Source organism: Thamnophis sirtalis, unplaced genomic scaffold, assembly GCF_051295495.1.
Source record: "Thamnophis sirtalis isolate CommonGarterSnake01/CBP01778 unplaced genomic scaffold, rThaSir2_p1.2 scaffold_11, whole genome shotgun sequence".
Taxonomy (NCBI): domain Eukaryota; kingdom Metazoa; phylum Chordata; class Lepidosauria; order Squamata; family Natricidae; genus Thamnophis; species Thamnophis sirtalis.
This window is the reverse complement of record NW_028261391.1, coordinates 22,792,907-22,808,570: the sequence shown is the minus strand read 5'-3', so window position 1 is coordinate 22,808,570 and position 15,664 is coordinate 22,792,907. Positions and strand designations below refer to the sequence as shown.

The window sequence follows — 15,664 nt, the reverse complement described above, 5'->3', positions numbered from 1 at the left end:
TAACCAGATCCCAACTTGCTTGTTGAGGCCTTTTTTTTCTTTTCTTTTTTTTGCTACTATTTGATTATGGTACCAAATAGTCTCCAGATTGAAATTGCAAGTGGAGTCTAGATTCTCTATTTTGGGAACTTTTTAACTGGGAGATGTAAGGGGGAAACAGTCATATTTTTGATTTGCCGGTGAGGATAAAGGTTAAAAGGGGAGAAAGTATCATCTCTTATATAGTTGCAGCATGAGTTAATGGGATCATCTGAGAGAATCTGGATTTACAATCCATGAATACTCAATCATTAGATGCAAGTCCACCCATGTCCATTTTTTTAGTAAGATCAAGTGCCCCTGACATTTTCTTTGTAAATAAATAGGGAGACGTCCGATTCCAAATACTTCCTATGGGGGAGGCACGAAGGGATGTGAGTTTACTCATGGGAGTAGATTGAAAGGTTCTGAGCAATTATATTGCCCAGATAGGATGGGTTGTTTTTTTTTTGCATACTCCAAGAATCCTAGGCACTATTTAAAAGCCAAATTGAAATGCTCATTGCTATTTGGCTCCCCTCCTTTGATTAATATTAGTACCTTTTGTTGTTTAATCCTCGGAATGCAAAGTTTTCTATTTGGATGGAATGATTCCAAATATTTTCTACATTATTTTATATTGAGATATATATTCCCCTCTTTCTCGGATAATTTAATATTATAAGCAACATGTACATTATAGGAAATCAATGTATCTAAATGTGTTTTAGATGTAGGAAGTAAAAGTTAAGCTTTTAAATACTTTATTAGAAAATTGTCAGAATATCTTATACTCTTTTATGGCTTTCAGTTAAATCTGCTCATATTCAAATGAAAGTGGTGATACAGGCTCCTAGAAAACCACAGAATTGTGAGTAACGTGTTTTACAGACTACACAGAAATTGCTTTTCACGTAAAGTAAAAAGAATAATATGAATATAATTCTAATTGGAAAGTAGAAATATTAACTCTGGAATCTTAAAGGGATCTCTTGAAAATCACCATCTATTCAAGTTGAAAGAAATTTTGAGAAATGAATGGGGGCTTCGGATATCAATTCTTATAAAAGCTTTCTATAGTAAATTCTTTTTAAACTAATCCTGGTGTTTCCTTCTTTTTCAGTGACTATGACAGGATTTAATTCAAGTTTCCTACATCTCCAGATAAGCTCTAGTGTATATTCCTTCACTGTATTAAAGAAAACTAATACATAGAGACAACTTTCCAGTGAAGTGACTCTGACAGTGTCATTTAATTACCAAATGAAAATTCTATTTGAAAAACAAAACAATGAATTAATGTGTTAATTTAAATTTATTTTTAAATACATAAAAAAAGAAATTGTACAAGTTTATGCATTTGACTTGGAAATAAATTGCACTGTGTCCAGTGAATTGAGGAGTCTATACAAAAAATGCCAGATGTGACATTAGTGAGAGCTAGAAATTTCTGTTTTACATTAGTACAATTGCAAAATAACCTTTCCACTGAGGGTACACAATTAAGAATTAAAAAGGAAATACTTCCAATCTATCACTTAAGTCGAATACATGTACAAGTAGTTCTGACTCGGACATTAAGGTGTAAATTCAGATATCCAATTTAGTAATCAACTGTTCTGTGTTTAGTGAGGGTTACTTCATGGAAGCATGTATACAGGTGTAGCATTACAGTGCAATTTTGGCTATGTTCACCAAAAGTTGACATTTAGTTCCCAGGACTGAGTTATTCCCAGAGAAATGAATACAGGAATGCCACTTGAACCTGAAGCTCTATAACATTTCCTTACTACGTATCAATTATTTAAATACTTTACTTCTGAGCATACCTATGCAGTGTAAATTAACTGTCAAAACAGAGCATTTGCTCTTCTGCAGATAGAAGTCAGTTGAGTGTGAAATGTTCAAACATGGTTAGAATCACAACCAAAATCTGAAAATGGATTTGTGGCTTTCAAATGTTTTAAAGCTGAACCCTTGACATTTGAACATGGATTGGTCTGCATTTAATGTGGATAGTTTATTTCCAGGATCATGATTGGTGGGAGGAGGTAGCAAAGGACCAGAGCAGAAAACTAGGACTTCCATTGCCTTCTTGAACAGCATTTTAGCTCCCTGTGAATGAATGAACAGCTCTATCCCACATATCACAAGCCGTGAAGCTACTCAGAGTACGTGAAACAAAAGCACCTCATTTTATGCCTTTTTAAAAAACAGAAGTGGTCTGCAATATATGTGACAGAAAATAGTGAACTCCTTGAATTGCTCTGGATTTAAATGAAAACCGATCAATTTCATTCTCACCGGGCGTAAAGAAAGGCTATACCGAAAAACACACTAAAACCATCAACCGATGTATACAAAATAAAAAAAACACAGATATTGACATTGATTAAAAATGTGTTCATTTGAATGAGGTTGTTTTTTGGGGGGGGGAGGGGGGAACCAAAACAAAAGAAAAAGCAACGCCGCCAAGCAAAAAGCCGCGCCGCCACCAGCGCAGACGCCGGCCTTTCAATCGATAACCTCGGCGCTCCTCGCCTGGGCACGTGGATGGATGAACGCGGGGATGGCTTAGCAAGGTCTGGCTGGCGGTCTGGAGGAGGAAGGCGCTGAGCTCAAACTACGGAAGCCCGGCAGCGCGGAGGCCTTCAGCCGGCTCGCGGCCGCCTGAGGTAAATGGGCTCGGGGTGCGGGTGTCTGTGTGTGTGTGTGTGCGGTTTGCAGTGTGGCTCCGGAAAGAGGCGGAGGACTAGCGGAGCTTTAAAAAAAAAAAGCCGGCATAGCGTTTCATATTCTGGTTTTCGGGCATATAGGAGGCAGAATCCGGTCTAGTAGCCTGGGAAGCTGTATAGTACAGGCAATGCTCGTAGCCTTGGCAGTTTATAGGCCGTTCACTTCTCCTCGAGCGATGGAAACTCTCTGTTTGGGGGGGGGGGTTGTTCACATTCCGGCATTTCCTTCGGCTCCTCGTCTTTTTCTTCCGTCAGCTGAGGCGGTGGGGAGAGTTGTTGGGCAGGGGGGATCCTTGCGGTGGCTTCTTCTCTCCGAAGCGCTGAGAAAAGCCCTCTGGGTACGAAAGGTGGCCCGGAGCCGCCTTTGCTTGTGAAGCAGTTTCTTAACAGTTTGTCCATCAATCCCAAAAGAAAGACCGCTGGCTTCAGTTTTCTATTAATCTTTAAAATCCACTGAATCAGTATATGTCCCAAAATCCAAAATTTTCTAGCTTTTTTTTTTACTCGTCCGCCGGTTACCGATTATAATATGTATATTTCAATCCTTTCAACCACATGTGTCTCCATTGTTCCATCTGTATATTATAACCAAACACTTTATCGTACACTCTTTCACTTGTTCTATTTCAAAAGCAAAAGTTTATACATTTTAGCAATTGCATATACTTCATTTACACATAATTCTATTTCATCCTTTTTTTATTGAAAAACCATAAACTCTTTTGTTTGTTTTAAATCTTTCTAATAATTGTAGATACGAAAAACATTGCCAGCTATTTATTTCTGTCACCAATTCTTCTTGATTTTTATTTTTTTATCCCCCCCCCCCCTTTAACAAAATTCTAGTACCTCAGTAAGCTACCTATTTGGGGTTGCCTATTATTTTTCTATATAAAATGTTTCTTGTACTGACAGCCACAAAGGTGTTTTGGGGCACAACTTGGGTTTATGTCTATTCTGTATTCTCAGTGTGGCATGTCCAGCGATAATGATTTTTAAAATCCACATTAACTTTGGCTTTGTCATACCACAAAGATCCATGCCAAATATCAGGTTGTGTTGGTCTGAGTCCAAGAGCTTTCTATTTCTCAGCAGCACAAATCAAACCAAACCAACCCAAACCACACCAAACCACATACCACCACCACACACAACCACCACACACCCCAAAACCCACTCTCAAATCAGGTAGACACAATCCTCTTTCCTTTGTACCTGTAATACCTTATATTCTAACTTGTGGGTTTTTTTCCCTTGCCACACAAATTTAGATGTATTTACATATTTCTGTTAATATCCTCAACTTCTGTTTGTTAATCTTAAAATCTACTAATGCACCAAATTCTTTTAGTTTTCCCAGTAATGTTTCTTTTCCTTTTTGTACCTTTTTGTACCTCCTTTTGTACCTCATGAGGTACCTTTTTGTACCTCATAAGGTTTTGCTAGAACTGCATTAACAATTATGTGCTTTCTATGAAATGTAAATTGGTCTATCCATTTTATAAAGTTCTGTTGAGCTTAATAGGATTTAAGAGTGTACAAACTTATATTCTAAGATCATTTAGTTTATTTCTTTTTTTTAAGGTTACATAAAGCATTGTGTCATCTCCAAAAGTGGAAAAGTTTGCATGATTATATTTTGGAAAACAGTGTTTCTTATATAGTGAGAATAGATAGTAGGTATGATTTTGGTTTCAATTTAAGACCAGTGAGTGGGAATTTGGTAATGATACCAAATTTTTACTTTTCTATTAATCATACAATACTTTTTAATTTTTAAAGTTTTCTATTTTTTGTAAAAACTAGCTTACTAAAATGGGTCGCCATTCATCAGACACTGAAGAAGAAACTAAAAGCAAAAGAAAAAAGAAACATCGTAGAAGGTCATCTTCAAGCAGTTCCTCAGATAGTAGAAGTTACAGCCATAAAAAGTCAGGAAGAAAAACAAGATCACGGTCTCGAGATGTCCAGTTTCGTTCACATTCGTATGAAAAAAGGTATTACTTCAGTTTTAAAATTGTTGGTAAATGAAAATTTTAAAGTATTCATCAGGTATAGTTCAGTATATTAGATTCTATGATGGTAAAATGATGTATAAATTGTAACATTCATATAACTTACTTGGGTCAGTTTATATAATTTGCCTAATTAATTTTTTTTAAACAAATGGCATCTTTTTAGAGAAAGAACTGAATCCATACAGTTTGTCCTTGCTTACCAACCACTCATTCAACGATCATTCAAAATTATGATGTCACTGAATAATAAGATTTAAAATCAGTCCTTGAAGTTTGGCCATTGCAGCATCCCTAGTCACATGATTGTAATATAAGTACTTAGCCTTTTGAAAGCCAGAAAGTGCTGGGACAAAATAAGGTTGGGATGGTTGTTTGCATTGGAGAATGACTAAGGCTTTTGCTTTTGGATAATAATATAGCTTACATCTTACAACAATACCTTTAATTCCATCGAACAATTACATCTCTGTATCCCAGGTCTCTGGGAAGGAATAGATACATACATAGATAGATGGATGGATGGATGGATGGATATGTCAAATTTAATCTAAATATTTATTTGACTGTGCAATGAACTCTGCAAAGAAGTTGAAGAAACAATGGGCCACCTAATTAGATACTGCAAGAAGATCACACAGAGTGACTACAAACAACAACTTAACAAAGTAGCCACAATGATGCATTGGAAGATCTGCAAGAAATACTATTTGTCCGGAAGCGAGAACTGGTGGGATCATAAAACAGAGGAAGTAATACCATCAAACATCAATATCTTTCTATCCCAGGTCCTTGGGAAGGACTTAATAGGAGGAAAGAAATGCCAAATCCAGTTTAAACACCTGATTGACTGTGCAGCCAACTATAATTTATTAAATTTCTAATAAATTTAATTATAATAAATATAAGTCAATTGTCAGTGACTTTGGGCGCTGTTAAAACATTTAAAAAGAAAGAACAATGCAAGAACCACCAAAAGCAGCACCCAGAGAAACGATCTTGTGGAGAAAATATGTTATTTATTTTACTCAAATACAGTAAGAAAATATTTATCAACTAATGTTCTCTAATTCCAGAATGATTTTATCAGTAACAAAATTTTGACTTTATATCCTAGAGTGGTTTGTTTGTGCCTGTGTGTGTGCAGAGCATATGCATATGTACTGGTTTTTTGTTTTTTTTTTGTTACCCAATTTCCTTTGTTTCAAATTTTATCAAAAGTCTCTTAATATGCCTCCAGGAGCATACTTCCTTCTATTACATCTCTGATGTTCTAGGAGTAAGCAGTACATGTACATACTGACTTTGTTACACTGTTCTGCAGTCTGAACAGTATATAATATATACTTTGGAGGAACAAGGACGCATGCTGTGAACTAATTTGTCTCTGAAGCCACATTATATTCTCCATAACAAGTACTGATGAAAGTAGTATGAATCACAGTGGAGAATAGTTTTATGTTATAAAGTGAAAAGAGCTTAAATCTTTACAATGTTCATTGATTCAGTTTTAATTAGATCTAAGTTTTTCAATTTGAAGAAAAGGGGTTAATACGAAGTTTTGACAGTTATTAAACTTTTAATGTCAGGATTTTTTCTAAAAAAATCTAAAAAACTAATATCCATGAAATGTGCATAGTTTTTCCATAGAAGTCCATGTTCAACCTGAAAATTTATCATCTCATTGCCAGTAACTGTCCAAAAAGATATCTATACAATACAGACAGCAGATATTGCAATACACTATATTATTTTCAAATATATATTTCTTGAGGAAGTATTGATTGATACAATTTATAGATCATGCATATCCTTCAAGCCTGAGATGTATTAAAATAAAAATCTTATATTTGTTTTTGTTTTACTTTTAAGGGTTTTTTATGTTAATTTTGTAGAATAAAATAGCAACACAGGTTAGAATATGTTAAAAAAAATGAGAAAAAGCATCACTTTTGCTCTATTAATATGTACAGCAAAGTCACTGTTTTTTCCACCCTGGGTATTTGCAAAACTCATGGCTTGATTTGCTGAATTAGGTTGTGAGGGGGTATACTCAGAACCCTGCTGCTTTCTCTGGAGAGTATCACACTATGTTTGATGATTTTGTCTGCTTTTAATAATTTTTGCAAATAAAATATCTCACATTTAGGCCAGTCTGGATACCAGCACTGATAACTTTGAATGCTTAGATTGAGTTACTTTCAGTTTGTGGCACCCAAGGACATACAGAAGCTCATGAAGACAGTGCATTCTGTTGCTTATCTTCTTGATCACCTGCACAAGCTTGAAAGGATTGGCTTGGAACCTTCAGCCCAGAAGTTATAGACAGGCTTACAAGTTGTAGTTAGTCTGATCTGCCTTGCTAGCTAGGAGGGAAGGAAGCTAGAGGGTTGCCACCTCCAGCTGATTAACACGTGCTACAGCCAGCCACATTTCTCCCTTGACTGGATGAGTGACTGTAGAGACCCAGTGGGGCTGGATGGGTGATGAGTGAGCTCTGATCTTTAAGTTGGTCATAAGGGTGAATAAGTGCGGGGTGCTGCAGTAGCCATAACTTTGAGTTTATCATAAGTAGTTTTTAGGGGTTCTATCATACAGCGGTCACTAAGTGACCAGTTGTAAATCAAACACTACTGTAAGCACCTTCTCTAAGTTCATAGCATAACTTTCAATTTTTCTACTAGCTATTATTTTTTTCTATTAAATCCATATGTCATAATTTCATTTATTTGGTGCAAAAAATCCATAGGGGCTTCCAGTCAGCATTAAAAGTAATCAGTGTCTTTTCTTTAATTAAAGCTATCAATTTTGCCATTGAGCCAACTCCCATTAACTTTACTATTCACTCTTCACTCTTCAAATGTAGGCAATGACAAATCTTTCCAAATCTTGTGCATATGAAAGTCTTGTTGCTGTTATATCTAAAAACTAAGTTTCATGAGTTTTTACAACTACGTGTCCATCACTCCCAAAGGAAAAATCTCTGGTTTCTATTGTATATTATCTTCAACATCATTTAATTAATTTACATATATGAATTTAAAAACTGTAAGCTTTTTTACATGTCCACTCAGCATGATAAATTACATTTCCAACATACATTTAAAGTGCCTTTATACATTTTAAATAATTGTTCCAGTCACCAACATTACATTTTATTAAAAATTATCTTTAGATCATTTATCATTTTATTTAAAAAGTCTCTTTAAGCTTCTTGAGTTGTCCAAAGGTCTTCTAGAACTTGTATATTGTTTTGATAGGTTGGATTTAGCCTAAAAAAAGTTCTAATAACTATTTTTGCTTACTTTATCTACATTTTGGAGTGTACATGTTTTTTTTTTTTACTATATTTACTATAAAGATGAACTTATGTAATTATGCAAAAAGAAAAATACGATTCATTTGTAAATGAGTTTTCTGCTGATATCTATTTGAGGCGACGGCATCGATCAAGCAGCAGTTCTTCGTACGGGTCCAAAAGAAAACGGAGTCATAGCCGATCAAGAGCACAAGGAAAGTCATATCGGTCTCAGAGATCAAGATCAAAAAGCAGATCAAGAAGGTAGTTTTGCCCTGGAAGAACAATTGCCCAGATAAAATGTTTTTCACTTTGCACTCCCAAATCTTAAAACCCCTAATTAGTGATTTTATGTTAACTTCAAGATTATAAATGTAACCGCAAAAGATTGAAGTATTTTGACTTTTATATACTTTTTATATTGTGGTTTAACTTGGAGTTCCTTTGTCCTTATGTATTGTTTAGACTTGATATAAGACCAGTTTTGTTACGACAGCCATTATACAAAACATGGTGATAGCATATATAGGTAATATCAGGTTTAAAAAGTAATCATGTTGTTGGATATTAATTTCTAGAAAATATGTTCATTTGAATATTTTGCTTAACATAAAGTAAAAAGTACTTACCAATGCTCATAAGTAATTTTTATTAAAAAAAATACTTGGAGTTTTATGTGATATCAATAAGAGTTATGAAACTGCAAATATTTTGTGAACCTGATATCCACAATAAATATAGCAAAATAAGAGTACCAAGTAATTTGTATGAAAGCTGAAATTATGAAATAATAATCATATGAAATATTGATGTTTTGCAGAATCATGATCTTCCTTTATATTACAATTATTTCAGAAAAATAGTTAATAATATATAAAAATAGAACACTTTATTTGAAAATATGCATTTTATGCAGTGATTGGAGATCTAATGTTTTATTTTTGTGGCAATACAAATTTATTAAGTACATGCTAAATAAAATAAAGATTATTTTTACTATTAATTACCATGATGGCACGAGGAACCATTTATTGCAAGAGTTCAGTGATAACGAATACTATGAAGTACCTGAAATTATTTTGTATCATAGGATTGATGAGATCTAGCTTTTGTATTCATGACTTCAATATACTGCTTATTCAAAAGTTATCTATAATTTTATGGAGAAGAAAAATCAAAACAGAGTGCATTCAGATCTGCTTTTAGTTTTATCATTTGGATGAAAATATAATCTTATAGAATTCCAATGATTGCAGCAGTTTCAAAACCTCTTCGTTCCTACCCATAGGTATATGGTAGCTATTTTTATTAGGGTGTTGTCTCTCTTGAGACATTGAAATGTCAAAATTTGCAGTATGCTTTTCTTTGATTACCAGTATATGTTACTCAGTTTCCAAAGACTCGGACGAGCTTTTAAATAAAACAAAACACAAAAATTATTATAAAAATTATAATAAATCAAGAACTTAACAAGTGAAACCATGATGCATAAACATTTGACGTTGGCAAAATATCATTTTTTCCCAAATACTTTTCTGAAGGGTGCAGATAATTGACTTAGCATATATTTACAGTGTTGACACATTTACCGTAATACCACTACAGCATTAAAGAGAAGCAATGTTCTCATACATCTGTATCTATTATTGGACATTTGCAAATCCTTCAAAAGTGTACTTTATATGTCCTCTAGCATGTTCCAAAGCACTTCTTCAAAAGGTGCATCTTTGATAATGGGTCTTATTTCTGAGCTGAGTGGTAAGAGAGGCACTCATGAGAACTGGAAAGAATGTGAAAAAGGTGTTTTGTAAACCTGATCTAGAATGCCTTAAACTGAATATTGGAGAAATGAAAACAAGAGTTTGGAAAATAGTAACAATGCAAAGTACTGAGAATAAGCCTGGGAGTGTAAACAAATGCAGGAAAAAGTCAGGGTACAAAACTCAAGTATTTTTCTTTGTAAAGCATGCAGGGAAAATAGGAAAAATGAGTCTTAATTCAGAAAGCAAATACAACTTAACAAGTATTATTGATGGGACAAAACTGATGAAGGAACACAAGATTTGAGGGATACAATTTAATCAAAACCAATAGGCCATTCAACAGGAAAGGAGATACAGGCATTCCCCAGGTTAAGAACAAGTTCCGTTCCCTAACTCTCCCTAAGTTCAATTTGTATTTAAGTCAGAGCTTGGATTGCCTATTACTAAAAATGGTGGACAGGATTGACCTTCCTTGAGCCAATAAAGTGCTGAAGCACAGTGCTTTCAGGAACCCCTGAAAAGAGACTGTATATGAAAAACATATGGATTCAGCAGTTTCTGAGAGCACTGTGCAGTTTCAGCACTTTCTCAAAGAAAGGTAACACTCACTTTCTGCCATTTTAGTAATAGGCAGTCTGCTTGTATGTAGGGATTGTCCTTGAGGTAGACATTCATAACCCAGGACTGCCTGAAATTTTGAGGCTGTCTGGCTCTATAGTGACTCTGGGCAGCTTAGATGTAAAAAGTGAAAGAACAGTATGTGTGTATATGTATGTATGCATGTATGCACGCATGCATATGTACGTGTGTGTGTGTGTGTGTGTGTGTGTGTGTGTGTGTGTGTATGTATGTATGTATGTATGTATGTACAATTAGAAATCTGGAAACAAAACAATCCAAAGAGCAAAAAAATTAACCAAAGGGGCTCTGGATAATAGTGTGGATATTAGAATTTTTAATGAGGAGAGAAAAAGTAATAATGGAAGATTTTTTATTATTTGGTTTTTGGAAAACCAAATCAGCTAGGACTGCAAGAGCCTACAAATTGCTCTGTGGTCTCACTAATAGTTTCATTTTCCAAAAGATTGAAGGAGAGAGAAAGGGATTGACTTTCCTAAATATGATCCTAACCATTAGGGAAGAGCTGGAGAGACATGATAATTCTTCAAATATCAAATGAACTATTTTAAATAGGCAGATTTGTTGAGAGAGGACAAGAAAAAAGTAGACCTAAATTACACTGAAGTACATTGTGGTGAGAGGTCAAGAAAAAAACCTTTGTTATTCATAGCAATTAATTATAGAGTGTATATGCATTTGTGGATTATAAATAGTGGCATATAAGGTGGTTGAATGTTAATAAGTGGTTATTTTTCAGAATGAAAGTACATAATAAATATCAGTAAAATTTATGCTGATGTGGAACAAGCCCCATCTGTAGATGAGGAGTTGAACACAATTATTTGTTTACCAATGTCTTATGTTATTACAAATTGAATAGGTGCATATTTTCAGCAGATACTTTATTTTGTCCACTTGCTATTTTCTATGTCAGTTTTTAATATTATGTGTTTTTTTAAAAAAAATACAGTCTCCAAAGTTGGTGGAGACAGCAGTCATGCACGGGTTAATTCAGCCAGTAACCAATAGAACTGAGTCTACCAAAGTGATGTCATCGCCTCTCAGGAGTGTTCTCCCGTTTTTTTAGACTCAGTTTGATCAGAACTGGCTGTGCTATTTAAAAATATTGAATTGGCTACTCTAATTGCTTTTAATTGGCCTTCCTCGAAAAATTCGGCTTCTAAATTATTGGTGAAGGATGGATCGTTGCTGATAGCTCCTCTCGGAGCCAAGGCTCTCACTTAGTTCAGAGCTACTGAGAGGGACTGCCAGGCTTTCTTTCGAGGCTTGCCTGCGGCTTACAAAGGCTTACCTGGACGCAGCGCTGCCTAGCATTGGCCATTGGACGCTCTACTCAGCGCTGCCGCCTCTGCTGGCTCACCCTTGCTGCCAAACGCCGCCGCTGGGAAACCACCACTGCTGCACGCTGCCGCCACTACTCAGCACTCCCGCCGCCGCTAGACCACCACTGCTGCTGCCATCACCTCTGCAGCCTCTCCACTGGGCCATCAATACCCTCATTTTTTCCACGGCTACCTTGTGGCGTCTGGCCCATAGGCTCCGTAGCCTCAGCGGCCATTTTGTTTTGGCGCAAAGAAGCTCTGGTGGCCATTTTGACTCCCTCCTTCGGACAACAAGTTGTGAGTACAAGCCATGGCTTCCTCTCCTGCCCATGAGGCACAATTGCCTCCACCTGCCTTGGCCCCTGCTCCCATCACCGAATCCCCTCTATCCGGAACCCATAGGCACAGGCCTGCCCCAGAGACTCCCTTCACTGAGTCCCCTTCCAAGACTCCCAGATCTAGTCACAGGAATACAGCCAATCCACCTTCTCGGGAGGATGGCAATGCCACTCAGGCTTCTCCTAAAAAGGCCAGGGGCAAGACCAAGAACACGGAATCCCATCTGTTTCAGTCCCAGAGGTCTGTTCATCCTAGTCCTCCTCCTGACCTATCTTCTGATTTGGAGGATGATCTCTCCCCTGCTGCATCCATTATCCAACCTGAAGAATCCAGGGGAACGGGCGATCTGGTCTGCAGTGGGGATGAATCTGAGGGTGGCAGGAGCTTCACCCGTTCTATCAGGAGGACATTTCTCCCCCATCCTGCCACCGTTCTTACTCACCTGGCATGTCTGATATCATATCTGAGGCCATTGAATGAGGCGTAGCAGCAGCATTTAAACCCAGGTTTTCTAATCATTCCACTCCACGCAGGTCTGCTTCTCCTTCTGGTTCCAGGTGCAGGGATGGTGATCTCTCGGCTTTTTTAATGCATGGGTTACCTGGCATGTCCAGTCAACCGTTGGTTTTCGGAGAGGAGGAACGCCTGGCAAAAGATTCAGATCTCTCGGAAGACGAGACCCTCCTACCTTTGTCGGTCTCTTTAAATCTGCTGTTTTTTGGTCTCTTCTCTCTAAGGCCAAGAAGACCGCTGGCATCCCTTCACCCAAGACTCCTCAGAGAAGAGAAGCGGACAAGATTGACCACTGACCCCCTCTTCATCCAGCCTAAGGTGGAAAAGGAGGTGATTCCATCACCCAGACTCTTCATAGATGTGGTCCAGAACCAATGGGCATCACCAAGTACAGCCCCCCTCCCCAATACCTTGTACAAACTCCTGTATAATGTGGGACCAGAACTCACCAAGGCTTTAGAGGTACCCTCTATTGACTATAGTTAGCCTCTCCTCTACTAATGCAGCCTCGGCAGCTCCTGATGAAGCTCTTCGCCCTGAAGACAAGAGAATAGAACAAACTCTGATCAAGGGACAGAAGTGACTGCTTGGGCAATCTTCTGATCGGGGGACGTCTGGCAACCTTTGTGGATCGTTGGGACGACATCACCAATGATGCGTGGGTCAGATCCACTATCAAATTCGGCCTTCTCTTAGACTTGTTCTCCAACCCTCTGAACCACTTTGTCGCGTGCCTTATTTCCAGGGATCCTCACAAGAGGCTCCTAGTAGAACAGGCCATCCATCATCTGCTCCTCATTCGGGCCATTCATCCTGTGTCTCCAGGCCAGTTGGGGCGGGGTTTTTACTCTCGTCTCTATATCGTGCCAAAGTCTTCGGAGGGCTGGAGAGCAATCCTCGATCTCAAATTTCTAAATCAATTCATCAGGTACAGGAGATTCAAAATGCACTCTCCTGTCAATCCTAGAGAGTGTGCGCAAACACGATCTCCTCACATCAGTGGACCTCACGGAGGCTTACCTCCATGTGCCCATTCACAAGCAACACAGGCGGTTCCTATGCTTTGTCTGTGCGGGTCGTCACTTTCAGTATCGGGTACTTTCCTTCGGGCTGTCATCAGCTCCAAGGATTTTCACCAAACTCCTGTCAGTCATAACAGCCCACTTGCGAGCCAGACCCATTCGGATCATGTGCTACGTGGACGGCATCCTCTTGTTGTCCAGGTCACACAACCAGGCTCTTTGGGACCTCCAAGACACCTTACAGGTGCTTCAGGGGGTGGGATTCTCCATATAATCAGGAGAAGAGTCACGTTGTCCCCACCTCAGGTCTAGTACACTTAGGAGCCCTCATTGATTCCTGTCTTGGGAACGCCAGATCAGCCTGAGACTTGGCCAACGAGGTGCAGAGGAGACAGCTGGTCCCTCTTCTCCAGCTGTCTCAACTGTTGGGGAAGATGGTCTCATGCTTCCCCATCGTTCCTTGGGTGCAGCTTCACAGCCGCTGCCTTCAGTGGTTTCTTATGCCATTCCAGAAAACCAACAGCAGCTGTTCCCTAGTGAAAGTCAGGTTGACTCCAGAGGTAACCCAATCTCTGGACTGGTGGATTTCCCCGGCCATTTCTCAGGGATCCCTCTTCAGGGAACCTCCACGTCTCGTGGTCACGACGGACGCGAGCTTAACGGGATGGGGTGCTCACCTGGATGATCAAGTGGCTCAGGGTCTCTGGTCCGATTCTGACCTTTCCCACAGTATGAATTGGCTAGAGTTGAGGACCATTCATCTGGCTCTCCATTTCCAATCCTCAGTTTGCAACACACATGTGCTGATTCAGACAGACAACACAACAGCCAAGGCGCATGTCAACCGTCAAAAGGGGAGGACGGCAGTATCTCTCATGGAGTCTGCCTTTCACCTAGGAATCTGGGCGGAGGCCAATCTTCTCTCTCTCCACACCGAACACATCTTGGGCACCGACAACACCCGGGAAGACTGTTTGAGCCGCACAACAATCAACTCTGCGGAGTGGAGCCTGAACCGGCGTATCTTCAAACAGGCACGGGATTGTCATCCAGGTACGGGACTCCGGTGCTAGATCTATTCGCAACGGCATCCAACACGCAGCTGCCCAGGTACCTGTCTCTTTACATGACACTAGGCGCGGAAGGGACGGATGCCTTAAGGTGCAGGTGGCCTCACGGTCTCCTGTACGCCTTCCCTTCCTTCCCCCTGATACAGAGGGTGATTCGGAAAATGATAGAGAAAGAGGCCAAGTTCATCCTAATCGCCCCTCATTGACCGTGACGATCTGGTATGCAGACCTGATCAATCTCTCAGTAGGCCCAGTGTGTCGCCTTCCAATGATAATGTCCCTTCTTCATCAGGGATCCATTCACCATCCCGACCTGTCCTGGCTCCGTCTAACCGCATGGAGGCTGAGTGGGCGGTCTTGTGGGTGGCTAACTTTTCTGAGACTGTAATTCAAACTATTCAGGCTTCTTGCCGCCCAGACACTAACAGAATCTATGAATCAACGTGGCAGACTTTCATTACTTGGTGCCTCTCTCGAGATGCCATTCCCCTGGAGGCTTCAGTTCCCCAGATTTTGGAGTTCTTGCAACAAGGGCTTGATAAAGGGCTCTTGCCAAACACCCTTCGGCGACAGGTGTCAGCTCTCTCTCTGGTTCTCTCTCTTCACTGAGATGAACCCCTCTCATTGCACCCTCATGTCTGCCGCTTCATTAAGAGTGAATCTAATCTCTGCCCTCCTGTCATACACCGTTTCCCGTCGTGGGATCTAGCCAAAGTACTTGACTTTCTCACTCAACTGCCCTTCAAGCTTCTCAGCTCAGCCTCATTGCATCACCTTACACTCAAAACAGCCTTTCTGGGGGCCATCACATTGGCACGGCGGATCTTGGAACTGGCGACCCTTTCCATCCGATCGGACCTGTGTGTATTTAACCCGGACTGTGTGGTCCTTTGCCTTGATCCCACCTTTGTCCCAAAGGTAAATTTG

At 39.2% G+C, this 15,664-nt stretch overlaps 1 protein-coding gene across 2 annotated transcripts in view; it reads left to right on the top strand.

Moving 5' to 3' along the window:
- The first annotated feature begins 2,610 nt into the window (after nt 1-2,610).
- RSRC1 (arginine and serine rich coiled-coil 1) overlaps nt 2,611-15,664 on the top strand; it is a 136,098-nt gene continuing 123,044 nt past the window's right edge. The window contains exons 1-3 of one of the 2 annotated variants that reach the window (XM_087725321.1): nt 2,611-2,693; nt 4,560-4,750; nt 8,205-8,330. In XM_087725321.1, the coding sequence (XP_087581447.1) occupies nt 4,569-4,750; nt 8,205-8,330 (308 nt within the window). In that variant the 5' untranslated portion in view covers nt 2,611-2,693; nt 4,560-4,568. The remainder of the gene's footprint in view (nt 2,694-4,559; nt 4,751-8,204; nt 8,331-15,664) is intronic. The other variant, XM_087725322.1, reaches the window with a different exon arrangement.